Source organism: Wolffia australiana, chromosome 6 (assembly GCF_029677425.1).
Source record: "Wolffia australiana isolate 7733 chromosome 6, ASM2967742v1".
NCBI lineage: Eukaryota > Viridiplantae > Streptophyta > Magnoliopsida > Alismatales > Araceae > Wolffia > Wolffia australiana.
Genome location: NC_135840.1, coordinates 19,102,501 through 19,122,881, shown reverse-complemented (window position 1 = coordinate 19,122,881; position 20,381 = coordinate 19,102,501). Strand labels below are relative to the sequence as shown.

General features: G+C 38.9%; 2 protein-coding genes across 2 annotated transcripts; one reads left to right on the top strand and one right to left on the bottom strand.

Moving 5' to 3' along the window:
* Positions 1–1,004: 1,004 nt before the first annotated feature.
* On the top strand, positions 1,005–4,346 carry LOC144704525 (protein translation factor SUI1 homolog 2). Its single transcript, XM_078576971.1, has 5 exons — positions 1,005–1,160; positions 2,515–2,612; positions 2,907–3,112; positions 3,971–4,024; positions 4,115–4,346. The coding sequence occupies exons 2-5, from the start codon at positions 2,576–2,578 to the stop codon at positions 4,157–4,159; spliced, it is 342 nt and encodes a 113-aa protein (XP_078433097.1). The 5' UTR covers positions 1,005–1,160; positions 2,515–2,575; the 3' UTR covers positions 4,160–4,346.
* A 6,234-nt stretch (positions 4,347–10,580) lies between these two features.
* THI1 (thiazole biosynthetic enzyme, chloroplast (ARA6) (THI1) (THI4)) lies at positions 10,581–15,207 on the bottom strand. The gene is made up of 3 exons (XM_078576969.1): positions 14,705–15,207; positions 13,072–13,529; positions 10,581–10,897 (listed from the first exon to the last, which is right to left on the bottom strand). Exons 1-3 carry the CDS (start codon positions 15,105–15,107, stop codon positions 10,751–10,753), a joined length of 1,008 nt encoding a protein of 335 aa, XP_078433095.1. The 5' UTR covers positions 15,108–15,207; the 3' UTR covers positions 10,581–10,750.
* Between the last annotated feature and the right edge of the window lie 5,174 nt (positions 15,208–20,381).

The window sequence follows — 20,381 nt, the reverse complement described above, 5'->3', positions numbered from 1 at the left end:
TTTTCCCTTCTTATTTTTAGTACTCTTGGTTTTCTATCTACTTCTAAGCTGTCTTTTTTTTTCTTCTTTATTTATTCCTCTTGGTTTTTATTTCTTCCATATATTTTAGTTTTGTTATAGATTTTATTCATTTTTACTTTTAATTGTTTCCTCTTTTATTCTGTAATTTCCTCCGCATTCTTGATCTTCTTATTTTTGTTCATGTTTTGAAGCTTATTCTTCTTCTTATTTCATTTTTTATTTGTTCTTTATTTTAGATCTGATATTTTCTCCTTTACTGTTTGTTCTCTGTTCGTCCATCCTTCGCCTTATTTTATCATGTTTCTTTTTTATTATTGTCTTTCTTTTTCATGATGATCATTTTTTTGGTATGTCATGTAAGACCCTCCCCCTCAAAATAGCCATCATCATAGTTCATCATAAGCAACATCTTGGTGTAGACTCAAGATCACATATCTCATCCTTCTATTTTTTCTTGTGCTTTTTCTTTAACTGTGTTGCAATTATTTTTCTCTAGCCAACTCCTCATGTTACTAATCACATGATCTAAGCCCACTGACCCTAGGAAGTGCATTATATACCAGTTATTCCCTAGTTCTTGGTATTCATAAGGCATTTGGATTGATTTTTAAAGTATCTGACAAGTAGATGTCACACTATGGAAAAGTTTGGAAAACTGAAAATTAGATCCTTAAAAAGAAATCATCAGTCTGAATTATAGATTAGTTTCCCTCAAATGTTTCCAAAAACTATGGGTCTTGAAATAACCATAGTCATTGGTTGATTTTTTCTATGCAATGAAAATACAACATACTCACAATGAATTGGGTAAACAGCACAATTGCATCTAGTAAAATATTCATCGGTAGCTAGGGCCAAAGAGTTTTCAATATAAAAATATCTTCAAGGAACCCATAAAGTATATTCTTTTTTAAAAAAATAAATTAAATTCTGCGTGGTTTATTTAATAACATAAATAGAGTTTTGTTTTCTTTTATGAATGTGATCACCGGCGGTGAGCTTAAGACGGTTCTTAAAATACGCCTTCGAAGTTGTTCTTCCCTGCCTATAAATAACGATCGTGATCCACAATAGCATTTCCCCTCTCGCCGCCTTCCGATTTCAGTGGGGCCGTTCTTCGATCTGTTCCTGCGATTCAGGTATATGTTGATCTTCTCATGCCACTTTTCAATGTGTTAATCTTCTTCAGGCGTATCGTATTTGAGTATTTTTGCGCTTTATGGTGGCGAATTCGCGATGCTAATTGGTTTTCTTTCTTCTTCGGTGTTTGATCGAATGGTTCTTCATTGATCTATCGTCATCTAGTTACTTTTTATTTGTTGCGCATCTTGTAGTTTTTGGATTTTGTTTCGCTTGATCGAGGTCTAGGGTTTCTGTTGCTCGCTGATTCACCGCGTTGTTTCCGATTTTATGTTAAAGGTTTCTCTTCCGGTTTTTCATTCTCGTCGAGCCTTTCGTGTTTGATTATTTCTTTGTTTAAGTAGGCGACTTCGCGAGTGGGAGTCGTTTTTCTATTATCTTCGCAATTCGATTGTATACTTTTTAATCGATCCATCGTCTGCTAGTTTTATTTTTTATTCGTTGCGCATCTTCTCGATTTTGAAATTTGTTTCGCCTGATGGAGGTCTAGGGTTTCTGTCGCTCGCGGATTCGCCGCGTCGTTTGTGATTTTTTGATAAATATTTGTCTTTCATTTTTTTTATTCTCGTCGACCCTGTCATGCTCGATTATTTCTTTGTTTAACTTTACGACTTCGCGATTGGGAGTCGTTTTTCATTCAGATTCGTTCTTCGATCTAATGCTACTTAATCGATTTGTTGTCATATCGTTCCTGAAGATCTGTGGCCTTTATTCTGGTTTTTATAATTTTTATTTGTCGATCTAGGTCTAGGGTGCCTCTCGATCGCTGATTGACCGCGTTTTTTTTTCCTTTTTTGCTATTTTATGGTACTGATTCCTCTCCTGATATTTCTTTCTGCGATTTCTCTCGCGGTGATTCATTTTCTTATTATTCCGTCGCTTTTTGGTTGATCTCCTTGCACATCGGCGGTTCATGTTGTTTGTCACGAGGATTGCTGCTTATTTTTAGTGTCCCTTCCAATTAATCGTTGTTGAGGCCAAAAAATGATTTTGAAGATGTCCCAATTATATCTCTCTCTCTCTCTCTTCAATTTGATGATATTCTCTAATTTATGATTATTCTGGGTTCTGATAGTTCTTCGGAACAAGTCATGGATCAATCTTGATGTGGCATCTGGCCATCAGATTGTGGTGGAATATTGGCTGCTATCCTAATATAGCACTGTAGACCTATTTCCTGTTATTTTTTCACATTATTTCATCCTCCACTTAAATTGATCAGGTTCTGTGAATATTCAATTTTCTTATCCTTGCATTAAATTCTTTGTATCAATATATGTATCAATCTTGTTGGCGCATCTGTCAATTAGACTATTGTGAGATATTGACTCTGATCCTGTGATATTTCTGCAGTTTTCAATCTTTAAGCTTATCGCATCCAGCTCGTCCTCTGATCCATCTCTTCGAGGCTTTCATGTCAGATCTCGACGTCCAGGTCCCAGCCACTTTTGGTAATTACCACTTTTGGTAATTGATGATGAGTTTGACATGGTTATGATATCCAGTTGTCACCATCTGTCCATCTCAGGCATCGACTCCGTATAATTCTAATTAAAACAATGATCAACCCCATCGACGTCTCAGCCACTTTGATGCCCCGTTGATGTTGATGATGTAATCGGCTAACGGTCCACTGATGTCAATCTCACATGTCTTATGGACGTTACAAACTTTATGATCAACCCTTTGCTATTTTATTGATTGTGTTGATCAGTACGAATGTTGATCAATCTTTTCTGGGTCAGATCCGTTTGCCGATGCCAATGCTGACGACTCTGGTGCTGGAGCAAAGGATTACGTACACGTACGCGTGCAGCAGAGGAATGGCCGGAAGAGCTTGACGACAGTTCAAGGTCTCAAGAAAGAGTACAGCTACAGCAAGATCTTGAAGGATCTTAAGAAGGAGTTCTGCTGCAATGGTACAGTTGTTCAGGATCCTGAACTTGGACAGGTAAAATTGTCTGATCCTATGAGTCTTTTCTAGAAGCTTCCTATCATCTTTTCCTTAATTTTTGCCCGCAAGTTTCTTCTCCAAGACTATTTTTCCAAGGAATTTCTGTTTATTTGAGAGTATTATTTGAACCCTCAACCAGAAGCTTCCTAGCATGTTTAGGTGAAATGTTTTTTTCTGATTTTTTGAACTCGGACCGATTAAGCCTCTGATTCTACTGACATTTTCAAGAAGCTTCTTATTATATGTTTGTTAAATGGGTTTTTGAGGAAATTCTGTTTTTATTGAAAGCCTCATTTGAACTAGGGCTCTGCGATCATAATCAGAACCATTTGATGGATCCCTTTTTCGATTTTATCGATCATGATCAAGATCTAATTAAATTCAATAAGAGGTGAAGACTTTACATTTGTTCCTAATTGAAGTTGGGTTTTGTGATCAAAATTGGACCGATTTGATGGATCCATATTTTGATTTTGTCTAAGATCCATCTGACTGATTCAGTAGGTGGAATAATTCGAATCATGATCTGTAGTTGAACGATCAAGATTGGGATCTAATTGAATTCCATAAAGATAAAGTTTCTCTGCTCCTTTTTGCTCAACTCGTTTGCCATGTCACATATTATTTGGTCCTCAAACTTGACTTTTTTGCCACGTTATTTTAAGTATTAATTTGTGTTGTCCAAACTTGCTTTTCCATTTTCTATTTTATTTTTGTTGATCAAATGCTGATTATGCAAAACCGTAATTCAAGCTCGGAAATCTAAAATATCACAAAGATCTAAATTCAAGCCGTGGAGTTCTGTTCTTATTGAAATTTTTTTTGACGTAGTATCGGTTTTATCATTTCTTTCAGGTAATTCAGCTGCAGGGAGATCAGAGGAAGAATGTGTCCACTTTCCTAGTTCAGGTGCCGCTACATTTTAATTATTATGTTGAAGGTTCAACATAAACATTACAAATATTTATTTAATAAGTATTTTGGGGGTGGTTTTTGAAGGCTGGGATAGTGAAGAAGGAGAAGATCAAACTTCACGGCTTCTGAGATTGGAAACGGGGCCTTCCGAAGAAGCAGGATCTGTAGAAAGAGAGAGAGAGACATGGCAGGTATGTTATGGTGCTCTCTCGTTGGATCTTCAGGGGAGGTGGTGAGGGGTCGCTTTCTTTTTATGACACTGCATACATGCTTACTTTTTTTATCGCATCAATAAATCTTGATACCACTTTGATCACTTTAGGTTGGCTTCTCTCTCTCTAGACGTGGTCCTTCTGTTCTTTTTGTGCGAATTTGTACGAATTGCTCGTTTGTTCGGTTTTCGAACAGAACATCGCACAGACCCATGCGCAGTTCTTTTGTTCGTTTTGAAAAAAAAAGAACAGAACAAAGAGCAATGCCCTCTGCGGTTCTTTTGTGCAAATTTTTTGTTCGTTTCAAACAAATAGAACAGAACAACCATGTCTATCCCTCTCTCTCTATCATTCTCTCTCTCTCTCCCTCTCCTCTCATCTACATGTTTCTATAGCCTCTTTTGATATCATCTCTCTTGATCTCTCTCTCTCTCTCTACATATCTTTGTATTGCCTCTATTGCTATCATCTCTCTCTTGCTCTATCTCTCTCTATACTACCTATCTCTCTGTCTCCGCTTGGCTTTATCTTTTGATGATCTGTTTGATATTTCGTCTCTCTGGCACTATCGCTGTCTACCTATCATTACCTCTCTCTTTCAAATGGTCTTTATCTATCCATGACCTCTTTGATATCTCACCCCTCTTGCTCTGCCTCTCTCTTCTATCTATCTCGGCTTTATCTTTTGATGATCTATTTGATATCTCGTCTCTCTCGCACTATCGCACTCAATCTATCCTCCCCTCTCTACCAAATGGTATTTATCTTTCTACGACTTCTTTGATACGCTGTATCTGTCCCACTATTGCTCTCTGCCAATCCTTCTCCCTCTCTCTCCCCAGTCTAGTTTATCTTTCTATGACCTCTTTGCTATCTCATCTCTTGTTCTGCCTCTCTCAGAATATCCTTCTCTCTCCCCACTTGTCTTAATACTTCTATGACCTCTTTTGACATCACCTCTCTCGCTCTTCCATTACATAATCTTTGCTCTCCCTCCCTAATCCTATTCCTTCATCTTTCGCACTCTCTCTCTCTCTCAATGTATCTTTCTCCCTTTGAGTTCTCTCTATCTCCATCCCTACCCCACACTCTCTCCCTATTACCTCTTTATCATTCTCTCTCTCTATCCATCTATCTATCTCCATCCCTACCTAATGGTCTCATTTCCTTTCATCTGAATTATCATCTGTCCCTGTTTCATCTACATCACCACTCCGTCATCAGTCCTGTTCCATCATTTGTCCTTGCTGAGAAATTGAATGGATGAATGGATGGAGGGCAAGAGAAAGAAAGAGCAAGAGACAATGAGAGAGAGTGAATGAGAGGGAGGAAGAGAGACTGAGAGAAAGTGTAAGTGAGAGAATGCAATCAAGGGAGATTACAAATAAAAGAGGGAGAAAAAAAATACAGAGAGTAAGAAAAAAGAGCAAAGAGAGAGAATAAAGGAAAAGTAAGAGAGACAGAGAGAGAGAATGTGAACAAGAGAGCATGAAGGAGCAAGAAAGTGAATCACTGAGACAGGGAGAGTGAGTAATAAAAAGTGAGAAGGGATCAACGACAAGAGAGATGGACATACAGAATGCGAAAGAGGAAGAGCGACAATAACAGTGGTAGAGAGCACACCAGATAGTGAGAGAGCAGTATCTAAAACCATTTGCATCTCCGGCAATGACCATTGTGGTTCGGGTAGATGATGGTTGATGTTTCAGTCTAGGTCACCATCCCTGTTGATGACTATGATTGTCCATCTCTACAAGGTCCTCATCCTGGTCTAATCCAGTATCATACTCATCCACAATGGTATGGTCAACAACAGTTATAACGATCGTATTTATGCTTATCGACAATGGTCGTTGTCCTTGTTGTTAACGGTCGTATTCCCCTTCATGGAGTTTTGTTGCCATATCGTCAATGCTCACTGTCGGCTATTGTTATTTGCGCCATTGATGGTTGTCATCTCAATCATCCATGCTAGACATTCCTGGCTGTCAGCTGTCATCATTCCCATTGTAGAAAGTTGTCTTACCCTCATCTTCAGAGTTGTCGATCATCCTCGTCCCCATTATCGTCAGTCGTCATCTACATCGTCGATGCTCATCATACTCATCATGACCATTCTGATTGATAATCGTGCCCGTCTTCAACAGTTGTCCTCCTCGTAATCAACATCTCCATCGTCTCTGTCATTGACAGCAATCATCCCTTATCGTTGACAGATGTCCCACTGTTGACGGTTGTTCTTCGCATCAAGGATTATTCCCATCCCCCCAGTCAACCATGGTTTTGAGTTAATTATATTAGCTACTTCCATTTTTGTGTCACTGGGAGTTCTACTTTAATCTCTATACAAGCCTTTAATTGCCTTGAAGGAGTGCATTTTCTTCCTACAAAATTTTATCTAGACAAGACACCTTTATAGTAAAAAATTAAGTCTGGTACATTATAATAATAGCTATAATAATAAAATGCTTGATGGATAGTGACAAATGATGCCAGAAGTAGCCTAATCACATATCAATTTGCACTCTCTTATGGCAGTTGATTGTCAAACTTAAAAAAATAATTAAAATAATTTAATCCTGTATAAGAAGTAAAGTGAAATGTAACTTAATCACTACACAATGTGTCCAATCTCTCATGGAAGTTAATTATTGCACATAAAAATAATAAATAACTATAAAATATCTCTATCCAATAAAATAAGAAGTAATCTATCAACGCCAGAAAAAAATGATACAGAAAGGCATGAAGGCTATTGATTATTCTCCAATATTCCACTACTTTTAAATATTGAAGAAAAATATTCTGGGTTTTTTACATGGATATTAATGACCCATATGATGCAGAGTTTAACATCGATGTGATGTATATAGAGTACTTTTCCAAGACAAATGTGCGGACTCAGTAAAAAATAAGGCATTTTTAGTCTAAATTTAGTTGTCTTCTTGGAACTATTTTTACCATAAAATATAAATGATTTTTTTTTTGAAGAAACAGAAAAGATTAATGATACCGAGGAGGATTTTTTCAAGTGTAAATAAACAAAAACTATTCCCTCCACTTAGAAAACTAGAACCTTTATAGAGGTAAGGTTACAGCACATCTTAAGGGGCTCCAATGGCGTTTCTTTAATGCAAGTTTAGTGCTCTTCCAGATTTTTCTTGCCATAAGCCAGAATTAATAATAGGAAGAATTGGTTGTAATATAAACATACACAGCAGCCGAATATAAAGTGTCACATTAACTTGGATGCAGGAATACGATTAGAGTGTTATGGACCTACCAAAAGTTTTGCTTATTGTTTTGATGCAAGTTCACAAGTGCCAAGAATAACAGAGTACTTGATGGAGGACCATCCGAAGGAGCACGTTCAGATTCGTCATCTACCGCGCCATGCAGCTCGAGCTGAAGTGAAGAATCCGCATTTCCGGTATCAGGCCTGACGTCAGACTCCTCCCCGACGGTTCCATTTTACATGTTCCTTTATTTCGTGACTATATCTATGTTGTATTTCCTTCTACCTTTCGGGAGGCTCCCCTGTAAGTGTTCGAGCCTCCCCATGAATGATGTCTAAGTGTATGTCTTTTATTTCACTTTGTACCTTTAGGGGAGGGGGGATTCCATTTGACTTCTTTCACCCCCTAAAGGATCCTTTTAGGGGAAAGCCCAATAAGCTTTCCCCTTAAAAGGGCCCGCTAGGACCTCCATAACAGTCTCCCCTCTTCTACAAAAGAAAAGGGAGGACGAACGTGGAGAAAAGAGGCTTGTTTTTGTGAAAGAATTACAGATTTGACTTTCATTTTTGCGGTTGTTCTTTTTTTTATCGTGCTTGTTTTCTTTGAAAGAAGGAGAAGAGGGAATCAATGAAGAAGAAGAATTCATCGAAGCAGAAGATAGAGCATTCGACACCGTGTCCTGGAATTCCCGTTCACCATCGGTGAAAGGATTTGCAGCATCATTATTTCAGCGATTAAGTACCCTTCGGCCTTCGGCGATGTCAGTAGTTCTAGTCTATCAGTCAGTCGTCAACCTGCGGATGTCTTGAATCAGAAATTGGAGTATCCCAATTTCCCGTCTCTAATTTCCCGTCAACCGAATACGACGCCGACGATCAAGAAACGATGGTGATGGTGGCATGTTCCATAGCATTAAGCATTTGTTGATTACTTCCCCCTGGTGCCATCCCTCCGTCGTTCCTGAGTCTGCGACCTTGAACAATTCCCCGTTGAAGACGATAAGCATTAATGGAAGGATTGGCACTCTTCTAGTGCATCATTTTATTTGACCCCATCCGCCAGTTGAATTTGTGGATCATTTTCGATGGCTCATCAGCAATTCTAGACAGTCCTCTATCAATTGCTTGGTGGTTGGTCTTCCATATTGACCAAACTAAAGCTGATTCCTGTCTGCCTCCCTGTCCCATCATGATAGAAGTATGGATACAAGCATTGGTCAACAGAGCTATGGCCCTAGTTGAATCTTTATCAATCAAGTGAAATCCTGAAAGATCTCACAATCAAAGTGCAGCATCGCCAAGGAAGCCCTTCGACGATCACCATTGTTGATCGTGTATCAATCGCTCTCGGGTTGGGCTTCACTTTTGGACGGCTCTCCTCCTTGAATGCTCTTGAACCCAGGTTCTACTTTCTTCCCTCTTTCTCAGTATTATTATCTTCCTCATTGTCGTCCTCGTACTCAGATGTCTCGAGTGAATTTAAATAATTGATATAGGACTTACCCACCACCATCGTGTTTGGAAATTCTCTTTGACGGTATTTGGATCTGCTCATTTACGTTTATGGTGTGGACATCCCTGGACGAGAATTGTCCCCCACTACATCGACCCCTCGAGCCGATAACGTGGGTCACTGGGAGCTTGATTGTGACAACACCCGTCATGTGTGGACCAATTGAGCTGCGTCTCGGGTCATTCGAGGATTGACGTAGTTCTTGTTATTATTTTCTTAAAATCATATACATTATTCCACGACATTAACATCACTTTTAGAGTTTACCCTCCGGACGTAACACAAAGTGTTGATTCCGACCGTCGAGTTTCATCAGTACTTCAATAAAACTGTCAACAAAATTGTCAAAAAATTTAAAAATTATAGAGGTTCAGAATATTTCAAGTAGTGTATGGGATTCTAAAACAAGCAAAAGGATCAAGTTGCATTTCTTTACTACAACTCTAGGATTCTTCAAGAAAATCTTTTGGCGACAAATTACAAATAAAGATAAACTCGTCTGCATGGTAATTGAATAAAGAATCAACCATCAAATAGGAACAAACGCTCAAGCGGCCTTTCTCTTCAATGCAGGTTTCCATATATAGTAATTAATTTAAACCTAGCCCTCTTAAAAAATCCTTTAACATAGTAAGAGAGTCTTTTAATCAACTCTTTTTAATGTATCTAGATAAGTATATGAGAAATGTATCTATTTTACCAACACTTATTTTAATTAACTCTTACTTATATATATATATATCTAGATAAGTAAATATAACTATGAGGGTATGATCTAGATAGGGAGAAGTAAGTGAGTCTTTTAATCAACTCTTTTTAATGCATCTAGATAAGTATATGAGAAATGTATCTATTTTATCTTATTCTTCTTTTAATTAACTCTTACTTATATATATATCTAGATAAGTAAATATAACTAAGAAGGATATGATCTCGATAGGGAGAAGTAAGATAGTTTTTCAATCAACTATTTTTAATATATCTAGATGAGTATATAAGAAATGTATCTATTTTATCATATCCTTCTTTTAATTAACTTTTACTTATATATATCTAGATAAGTAAATTTAACTAAGAGGGGTTTGATCTCGATAGGGAGAAGTAAGACATTCTTTCAATCAACTCTTTTTAATATATCTAGATGAGTATATGAGAAATGTATCTATTTTATCAACTCTTCTTTTTTAACTCTTACTAATATTTATATCTAGATAAGTAAATTTAACTAAGAGGGGTTTGATCTCGATAGGGAGAAGTAAGACATTCTTTCAATCTACTATTTTTAATATATATCTAGATGAGTCTATGAGAAATGTATCTATTTTATCAACTCTTCTTTTTTAACTCTTACTAATATTTATATCTAGATAAGTAAATTTAACTAAGAGGGGTTTGATCTCGATAGGGAGAAGTAAGACATTCTTTCAATCTACTATTTTTAATATATATTTAGATGAGTCTATGAGAAATGTATCTATTTTATCAACTCTTCTTTTTTTTTAACTCTTACTAATATTTATATCTAGGTAAGTAAATTTAACTAAGAGGGGTATGATCTTTTAGATAGGGAGAAGGAATATGAGCAAACAGTTTATGAAAGTCTTATTTTTTCATTTTTTTTCTGTGGAGGCAGGCGAGAAAAACGCCCTTCTTATGAGAACACCATCTACAGTCGTACGCAGGGAGATCGCATCCTGGCCGTTGGATCTCCATCTCCGCATCGCCGCCACAAGCATGATCATCACGGGGTGCTGGGTGCTTCAAGCTTCCGCCACGTCGGTGTTCTCGGCGGATGCCATCATCATCTCAGGGTGCACCGATCCAACGGCTGAGGACAGCCCAAGGGCCTCCCTCGCCAGGTGAGCTGCCTTGATCCCAGAAATCATCATCGCTCCAAAGGTGGGCCCCTACAAAGTTTCCCCCAAATAAAAACATCAAACGAAAAATTCAGGAAGAAATTAAATGGTAGGAGGCGGTACAGAGAGAGAGGCAGACGGATAGAGAGACTGAGAGAGAGAGGGAGAGAGATATTAGAGAGAGAAACAAGTGATAGGAAGAGAGGGAGGAAGAGATAGAGAGGAAGGCGGAGAGTGAGAGAGAAAGACACAAAAGGGAAAGAGACGGCGATAGATAATTAGATAGAGACCGATAGAAAGAGAGAAAGTCAGAGAAAGATGGAGAGAGATAGAGATAGAAAGAGAGAGAAAGACAGAGACAGAGATAGACTTAGAGACAAAGACAGAGCAAGAGAGAGGTAGAGATAGAGACAAACAGAAACAGATAAAAAGAGGGAGAGAGAAAGAGATATCAATAGAGAGAGAGATAGAGAGAGATATAAATAGAGAGAAAGAGAGAGATGAGGCGGGAGAGAGTAAGAGCGAGTTGAAGAGAGAGGGGCAAAGAGAGAAGATGAAGAGAGAGAGAGTGATAGGGGTAAAGAAAGAGAGAGATGAAGAGAGGGAGGGAGAGATTAAGAGGGGCAAAGAAAGATAGAGAGTGTGAGAGGGGTAAAGAAAGAGAGAGAGAGCTAAGAGGGGAGAGAGAGAGAGGTGTCAAGAGAGAGAGTAAAAGAGAGGGGGGGGGGGAAGAGAGGGAGGGAGAGAGCGAGAGAGAGAGAGATGAAGAGAGGGAGAGAGAGAGTGAGAGGGGTAAAGAGAGATAGAGGAAAAGAGCGAGATGGAGAGAGGGAGGTGTTAAGAGAGAGAGATGCAGAGAGGGAGAGAGAGAGTGAGAGGGATAAAAAGAGACAGAGGAAAAGAGCGAGATGGAGAGAGGGAGGTAGAGAGAGAGAGAGATGAAGAGAGGGAGAGAGAGAGTGAGAGGGGTAAAGAGAGATAGAGGAAAAGAGCGAGATGGAGAGAGGGAGGTGTTAAGAGAGAGAGATGCAGAGAGGGAGAGAGAGAGTGAGAGGGATAAAAAGAGACAGAGGAAAAGAGCGAGATGGAGAGAGGGAGGTAAAGAGAGAGAGGGAGGTGTTAAGAGAGAGAGGGGGTTGTTAAGAGAGAGATGAAGAGAGAGAGAGGTGTTACGAGAGAGATGAAGAGAGAGAGGGAGGTGTTAAGAGAGAGAGACGAAGAGAGAGGTAGAGGGGTCAAGAGACAGAGAGAGGTGTTAAGAGAGAGGTGAAGAGAGAGAGATGAAAAGAGCGAGAGAGGGAGGTGTTAAGAGAGAGAGGTGGAGGGGTAAAGAGAGAGAGGGAGGTGCTAAGAGAGAGATGAAGAGAGAGAGGTAGAGGAGTAAAGAGAGAGAGGGAGGTGTTAAGAGAGAAAGATGAAGAAAGAGAGGTAGAGGGGTAAAGAGAGAGATGAAGAGAGAGTTAGAGGGGTAAAGAAAGAGAGGGAGGTTTTAAGAGAGAGATGAAGAAATAGAGAGATAGAGGGGTAAAGAGAGAGAGGGAGATGTTAAGAGAGAGGTGAAGAGTCAGGTACAGGGGTAAAGAGAGAGAGAGGGAAAGAGTTAGAGGGGTAAAAGAGAGAGAGGGAGGTGTTAAGAGAGAGAGATGAAGAGAAAGAGGTAGAGGGGTTAAGAAAGAGGTGAAGAGTGAGGTAGAGGGGTAAAGAGAGAGAGAGGGTGGTGTAAAGAGAGAGAGGTGAAGAGAGAGGTAGAGGGGTAAAGAGAGAGAGGGAGGTGTTAAGAGAGAGAGATGAAGAAAGAGAGGTACAGGGGCAAAGAGAAAGATGAAGAGAGAGGTAGAGGGTTAAAGAGAGAGAGGGAGGATTTTAGAGAGAGATGAAGAGAGAGGTAGAGGGATAAAGAGATAGAGGGAGGCGTTAAGAGAGATGTGAAGAGAGAGATGAAAAGAGCGAGAGAAGGAGGTGTTAAGAGATGAAGAGAGAGAAATGAAAAGAACTAGAGAAGGAGGTGTTAAGAGAGAAAGATGAAGATAGAGAGATGAAATGAGCGAGAGAGGGAGGTGTTAAGTGAGAGAGATGAAGAGCGAGAGAGGTAGAGGGGTAAAGAGAGAGAGGGAGGTTGTAAGAGAGAGAGATGAAGAGAGAGAGAGGTAGAGGGGTAAAGAGAGAGAGATGAAGATAGAGAGAGAGAGATAAAGAGAGAGAGAGAGAGAGCGTGGAACTCTCACCATGCGGCAGCATCCCTCGATCTCGGCGACCTCCATGCCGGTGACGATCATCCCGGGGACGACCTCGCGGGTGAAGCGGACGATCTGGTCCTCGGCGGCGTTCATGTCGAGCGCCTTCATCCCGGGCACGTTGTCCACCATGCCGATGCTCTTGAGCCGCTTCACGCCCGTGGCCCCAAAGGGCCCGTCGTGGCCGCAGGAGCTGACCACGACCTTGGCCTCCATCACGTTGGGGTCCATGCAGCTCTGCGTGTCGTGGTTCTGCGCGACGAGCGCCCAGTTGGTGACCACGCCCGCCACTCGGCCCTGGCGAACGATCAGGTCCTCGGCCGCGACGGCGTTGAAGAGCTTCACGTTGGGCCGCGCCAGCACCTTGCTCAGCACCGTCGACGTGAACAGCGCCGCGTGCCGCACCACCACGTACGACGCCTCCTCCCCCGCGTCGTCGTAGTCGATCCCTGCTCCCCGTCGTCGCCCAAACCAAAGGTCAAGAGAGAGAGAGAGGGGTAGAGAGAGAAAGATTGAGAGAGAGGGGCGTAAACAGAGAGAGAGAGAGAAGGGTAGAGAGAGAGGAGAGATCGAGAGAGAGAGAGAGATCGAGGGAGAGAGAGGTAAAGAGAAAGAGAGAGCGAGGTAAAGAGTGAGAGAGAGGTAAAGAGAGAGCGGGAAGTGTTAAGAGAGAGGTAAAGAAAGAGAGAGATTGAGAGAGGCGCGTAAACAGAGAGAGAGAGAGAGAAGGGTAAAGAGAGAGGAGAGATCGAGAGAGAGAGAGAGGAAAAGAGAGAGAGAGATCGAGGGAGAGAGAGGTAAAGAGAAAGAGAGAGCGAGGTAAAGAGTGAGAGAGAGGTAAAGAGAGAGCGGGAAGTGTTAAGAGAGAGAGAGGTAGAGAGAGAGAGGTAAAGAAAGAGAGAGATTGAGAAGAGAGAGAGATCGAGAGAAAGGGGTAAAGAAAGAGAGAGATCGGGAGAGGGAGAGCGAGGTAAAGAGAGAGAGAGAGGTAAAGAAAGAGAGTGATCGGGAGAGAGAGAGAGCGAGGTAAAGAGAGAGAGAGAGGTAAGGAAAGAGAGAGATCGGGAGAGAGAGAGCGAGGTAAAGAGAGAGAGAGAGGTAAAGAAAGAGAGAGAGATAGAGAGAGAGAGAGGTAAAGAGAGAGAGATAAAGAGAGATCGAGAGAGATCGAGAGAGATCGAGAGAGATCGAGAAAGAGAGAGAGATAGAGAGAGATCAAGAAAGATCGAGAGAGAGAGATAGAGAGAGATCAAGAGAGATCGAGAGAGATCAAGAGAGATCGAGAGAGATCAAGAAAGATCGAGAGAGAGAGAAAGAGAGAGAGACAAAGAGAGATATCAAGAGAGAGAAAAAGAGAGATCAAGAGAGAGAAAGAGAGATCACGAGAGAGAGAAAGAGAGATCACGAGAGAGAAAGAGAGATCACGAGAGCGAGAAAGAGAGATCAAGAGTGAAAGAGAGAAAGAGAGATCAAGAGAGGGGGAAAGAGATCAAGAGAGAGAGAAAGAGAGATCAAGAGAGAGAAAGAGAGATCACGAGAGAGAAATAAAGAGAGATCGAGAGAGACAGAGAACGAGAGATCAAGAGAGATCAAAAGAGAGAGAGAGAGATGCAGTAAGAATTACCAAGCTCGCTGAGGAAGAGATGCGCCGGCTTGCGGACGACCATGGCGGAGAAGAGCTGCCCCCCGAGCCACGCCCCTCCCCCGGGCGACACCGACTGCTCCACTATCGCCACCCTGATCGACGGGTCCTTTGACAGCTCGTACGCGCACGACAGCCCCGCCGACCCCGCCCCCACTATCACCACGTCCGTGTCCGCGTGCGTTATCATGTCCGTCATGTACCTCCTCGTCATCTCCCTCGCCACGATCGACTCTCTGATCGGTTCGAACTTGAAGTTCGACAGGTCGAACTCGCTCGCCCTCTTCCCCGCCGACGCCGCCACCACCACCCGCCTCCTCGCCGGCGCCGCCGCCCCCACTCTCCACCGCCCCACCGTCGCCGTCGTCGCCGCCATGGCCGCCATCCTAGAGCGAGAGATGAGCTTTCTAGAGAGAGAGATGCGCTCTAGAGAGAGAGATGGATGGCCGTGGGAGGAGTGAGTGAGTGTGAGTGTGAGTGTAAGTGAGGACCTTGGGTGAATATATAGCGGGGGAGGGGAGGAAATATCTGGGCGGTGGGGACGCGTGGATAGGGAATGGGAGGCCCGGAGGACAGGTTGCATGGTTGGGGGGAGATATTTTTTCTAACGGGTGGAGATATTTAGGGTATTGGGGAGGGTGGGGCAAGGGCTATCCGGATAGGGGAAAAAAAGTAGTTTGTCCAGGTTGGGGGAATGATTGGGTAGGAGGGTCACAGTCCTCAGTGGATGATGGTGATGGGGTTGTAGAAAAATGATATGGGAGAATCGGGGGAAGATAGGAAGATGAGGAGAGAGAGAGAGAGAGAGAGAGAGAGAGAGGGAGAGACAGAGGAGAGAGAGAGAGATGCCATTGTGGAATCCATACAAATTATTGATCATATTGTTCTTGTTATTTTCTATCCCAGATAAAAAATTTTAATTTTATGATTATTTCTGTTTCCTTCTTTTCGCAAATCAAAGTTCATGAATTACAACATTCTTTCTTAGTTTTAAAAATTTGACTGATCAGATATAAGATGATATGGGAGAATCAGAATATATATATATATATATATATATATATATATATATATGAAAGAAGGGATGTCATAATGTAATTCATACGAATTCTTGATCATATTGTTCTTCCTTGTTATTTTCTATCCCAGATCAAAGTTCTTAATTATATAATTATTTCTGATCTTTTGTAAAACCAAAATTTATGAATCACCACATTCATTCTAAATTTTAAAGTTTTGGCAAATCAGATGTAAGAAAAAGATGATATGGGAGAATCAGAGGAAGAGAGAGAGATATGAAGGAAGGGATGGCATAATATCTGAAAGGGTGCCAAGATAATGGAACCTATAAAAATTCTTAATCACATTGTTCTTCCTTCTAATTTTCTATCCCAAATCAAAATTCTTAATTGTATAATTATTTCAGATTCCTTCTTCTGGCAAAGTCAAGTTCTTAGAAAAAATCACATGGACAAAACCAGCTATCTTGTCTCTTTACATGCTCAGATGAAGGTTCAAGTTGAAGGAGACATTAAACGATAAATATGATTATTGATAATTATTGTGAAAATATCCAGATACGCGAGGGGTGTCAAAATCTCTGGAAAATTGTACAGGGATAGCAGGATATTGGGAACCACGATATTTCAAGTTATATACTCGGTTCCTTATTCTTTCTTTATGCGAATCAGATATTAGAAAAAGATGTGATGGGAATCAAACCCTCAGAAAAAAATCAGACAGGGAAAAGCAGCTATCTTGTCTTCGCATGCTTTAATGAAGGTTGAGGTTGAAAGAGACACTCGACAGGAAAGCATAAAGATAAAAGATGAGTTAAGAAATTAAGAAAATGATGATATGGGAATCAAGTTCTTATAAAAAATCAAACGGACAAAAGCAGCTACCTTGTCTTTACATGCTCATAAGAAAGTTGGGGTTGAAAGAGACATAAAACCAGATACTTGAATATTGATTACTACTATGAGAAAATCTTGATGTGCAAGGGGTGTCAAAATCTTTGAAAGTTGTATAGGGATAGCACGATACTGAGATCCATGAAATTTGAAGGCATATACTCGGTTTCTTATTCCTGCTTTTGAACAATCAGATATTAGAAAAAGATGTGATGGAGATCAAACCCTCTGAAAATAAAAATCATACAGGGCAAAGCGGCAATCTTGTCTTTGCATGGTCTGATGAAGACTGCAGTTGAAAGAGACTATGAGTGGGGAAGCATAAAGTTAAAGGTTACATCAAGTCATTAAAGTATGATACTAATCTCAGGTATACAAATGCATGGACATCAGTTGCACAAACTGATAGAAAGACCATATATATATACACAGAGGCACACACACACACATATTAGCTACACATATAATATGCTTTGCTAGCAATTCAGATACCATGAGAAGAAACCTCCATCACTTAGTAAGCTGTGGTGGGAGCTATTTGGGACGAGTGACCACGCAGAAAGTTTGTCGACAGATATTCACCTGGCAATTTTTTTTGGGAAAACATTGATCACATAATTTATTAACACCACTTCACATTTACAAATATCTTCAAGGAGTCAATAATTTTTAATATATATATACAAATGATATTATAGACATATGTATACATATATATAGTCCTATAAGAACCATATAAAAAAGATATTACATATATATATATATACTTTATTATTTTCATAGTAATGCTTGATATACAAAATAAAAGATATTTACTTCAAAAAAATCATTATGTATTAATGACATAAGCAGAATTGGGTAGAATGCTTTGATACATGGAATATAATAAGGATCACTGATGCATGTTCTGTATCTCAAGAAATAAAACCATTTCACTATAAACCTCTTGATAATCAAACTAGAATGAGAATCATATATTTTAAAGGATATAATATGCCGCGAGATGTATTCTTAAAACTCCTCTGATGCTTTCAATAAACTCTTCTTGGGGAAAAGGATATATATGTTAAAATATAATCACTTGAAAGACACCAAATTTGGAACAGAAAAGTCATCCCAAACCTAATGCGTCGCTAGTAATACAAAATATTATATGACATCCATATCACAGACATTGTCATTGCATTATATATAAGTATATATGTTTCATCAAAATAATTCTAATGATAGATACGTTAGGAAAATAAGAAAGAAATAGTATCAAAATGAAACACTAAGTCTTATCATGTACGCTATAGTCATTCTTTTATTGTGAAGATGCATTGTGTAACTTGTTGCTATCCCCTTATGATGAAACTCCTGGTTCATTATTGAATAAATTACCCAATGACTCTTCCTTTCAATTATTTTACTCCATGCAATATAAATTTAATATAAATGGAGTATTTTATACTATTATTTTTATGCTTTTGGTGACAAAGTTAATTAAAATTTCCATTTTCAAATAGCTAGTGGACAAGACGAAAAAATAGGCTTATAAATTACGTATAAATTATTTTATATAAATATGACAACTTATATAATTGAAATGTCATGTTCTTATTATTTTCCCATGTACGAACTATCTCTAGTGTTTCTTTATTGTAACTTTTAAATCAAGCTTCTTTCAGAATTTGAATTTTTTTTCCATGAGTCAGCTCAACGTGAGACCCCAAGATTGTCATCCATTTGTAATTTATTGGTTTGGTATTAAAGTAAATCAATTTCTTTAAGGATAACGATAAATAATCATTTATATTATGATATATTTTGAAAGTATTGGGTTTTTTTGTGGCACGATGATGTGCATGCACATGATATATATAACATGTGATTTCAGTATTATTATATTTACATTTACCATCAATTGTTAGACTAAAATATTGTTGAATGTTTTTTTTTGAAAACAGGAATATTGTTGAATGTTATGTTGTCTTTGTGATTGAAAAGGTAAGGAATTTTGGTTCATAAATGATAAAATAAATATTTAATTATGAATAAAATGGTGTATTTAAATCTCCCATATTTTATCAGATTTAGGAAAAAAAGGTATTTATTTTTAAAATTTGCAATTTTGGAATATTCCTAGACAAGAGGATGTTGATAATTTTCATATTTTAATTTAAAATAAATAAAATTGAAGGTATCGTGCGTATAGGTAACTGGGGGGGTAGTGGGGGGGGGTTAATGACTGAGTGAAGGTCAATTTGGTCGTTGGCTAACTCATACAATCCACCACTTTGTAGGTCTTATCCTCATGTGTAGATTAATACTCAGTGGCCAAATCACCTAATCCCATATTATAAAAATTTCTGAATGGAAAATTTGGCTCCAAGTTCAAAGCAATACATATATGTCACTTTTCATGGTTTCTGTACATTTTTAGACAACATCCCTACATTTGAAAAGTTTTAGAGATATTTATTCTTAGTTAAAAATCATCCGCTGCAGAATGACTGGTGTAATTTATAAAACATCCAAAGTGATTATTTTCCAATGACATGTGCATATTGATATCTCAATTAATTAATTATTTTAAAGCAAGTTGTGCCCATCATATTGGCACATTTGCATTATTCGTGCATCATGCAGTCTTTTAATTAGATAATTGAAACATATTCAATTCTATTCATTTATTTTAAGAGTTTATATTCTCAAAAAAATCCATAAGGTCTAATCGTGGGGATTATGCATATTTTGAAATGTTTCATCAGAAGAGTATTATGCCCCCAGTCCAAAGTAGAGTGGTTGGAATAATACATGAAGATGCAAGCAACCTTGCAGCTGCATAAGCATTATGTCCACTTCTCATCATCATGGTCATCTTTTGTTGTATGTTACAAAACACTTGAGCAATGTCATCCCTAACTATAACTAATCCATTAACTATTATCTCCCAATTCTTATCCCACCACGGGCATACTAACCTATGAATCTTTATAATCCCTGGAAATACTTCTATAAAAATAATACTTTTCACTTGTATGCAACTGATAGTTGCATCTTTGTTTCTAGAATTTTAGTTTTTATAGGGTACATTGATTACGTGAAATTGATTTATGAAGCAAGATACATCCAAATTTTAGGTGCTTTTAACCACTGTTTTAATTTAGGCTTAGTCAACATTAGTTGTAGAATTTTTATCTTTCTTATTATCCGAATAAATATAGGAGAAGTTATGGACCCACAGGAAGGCATAAATTCAATAAAAAGCATCTAAATGAGGAATCTAGTTTGATGGATTATTGAGATTTTATACATATTTGGTAGTTTTACAGAATTGAATATGATGTAGAAATGACTAAATTTAATTAGTTAAACTTTTGCACTATTTCCCTAATTGTATCTAATTTCTCAATGCTTTAAAAATATCAAATCATCTATTTATAAGTTGAAAGAGGTGACACATGTATTTTAAAGGATGTTTGAGCCTAGCCAGGTGTTTTGCAACAAGTGTCAGCCAAAAAGTCATCCCCTCAGATTGACAGGCGCTCTTTAGCTGTTGTTTAGATTGGCAGCCAAAAGGTTGTGCATGTTTCTTTGAAACAGTGTGTTCATCCCATGCATGTTCAGATGGTTGTGGATTTGGAACTTAAAGATATAAAATATGAGTTTAGAGGGAAAAAGGGACAAAATTCTGTGGAGAGAAAGCTTTAGATTTTGAAGAGTATAGAGTAAAGCTGAAGTAAAACAAGCCAATGCATGAA

Coding starts and splice junctions, on each gene's coding strand:
- THI1 (XM_078576969.1), bottom strand. CDS start 15,107: ATGGCGGCCATGGCGGCGACGACGGCGACGGTGGGGCGGTGGAGAGTG. Junction 13,530..14,704: donor TCTCTTCCTCAGCGAGCTTG/GTAATTCTTACT, acceptor GACGGGGAGCAG/GGATCGACTACGACGACGCG. Junction 10,898..13,071: donor TCGAGGGATGCTGCCGCATG/GTGAGAGTTCCA, acceptor GAAACTTTGTAG/GGGCCCACCTTTGGAGCGAT.
- LOC144704525 (XM_078576971.1), top strand. CDS start 2,576: ATGTCAGATCTCGACGTCCAGGTCCCAGCCACTTTTG. Junction 2,613..2,906: donor CCAGGTCCCAGCCACTTTTG/GTAATTACCACT, acceptor TTTCTGGGTCAG/ATCCGTTTGCCGATGCCAAT. Junction 3,113..3,970: donor AGGATCCTGAACTTGGACAG/GTAAAATTGTCT, acceptor CATTTCTTTCAG/GTAATTCAGCTGCAGGGAGA.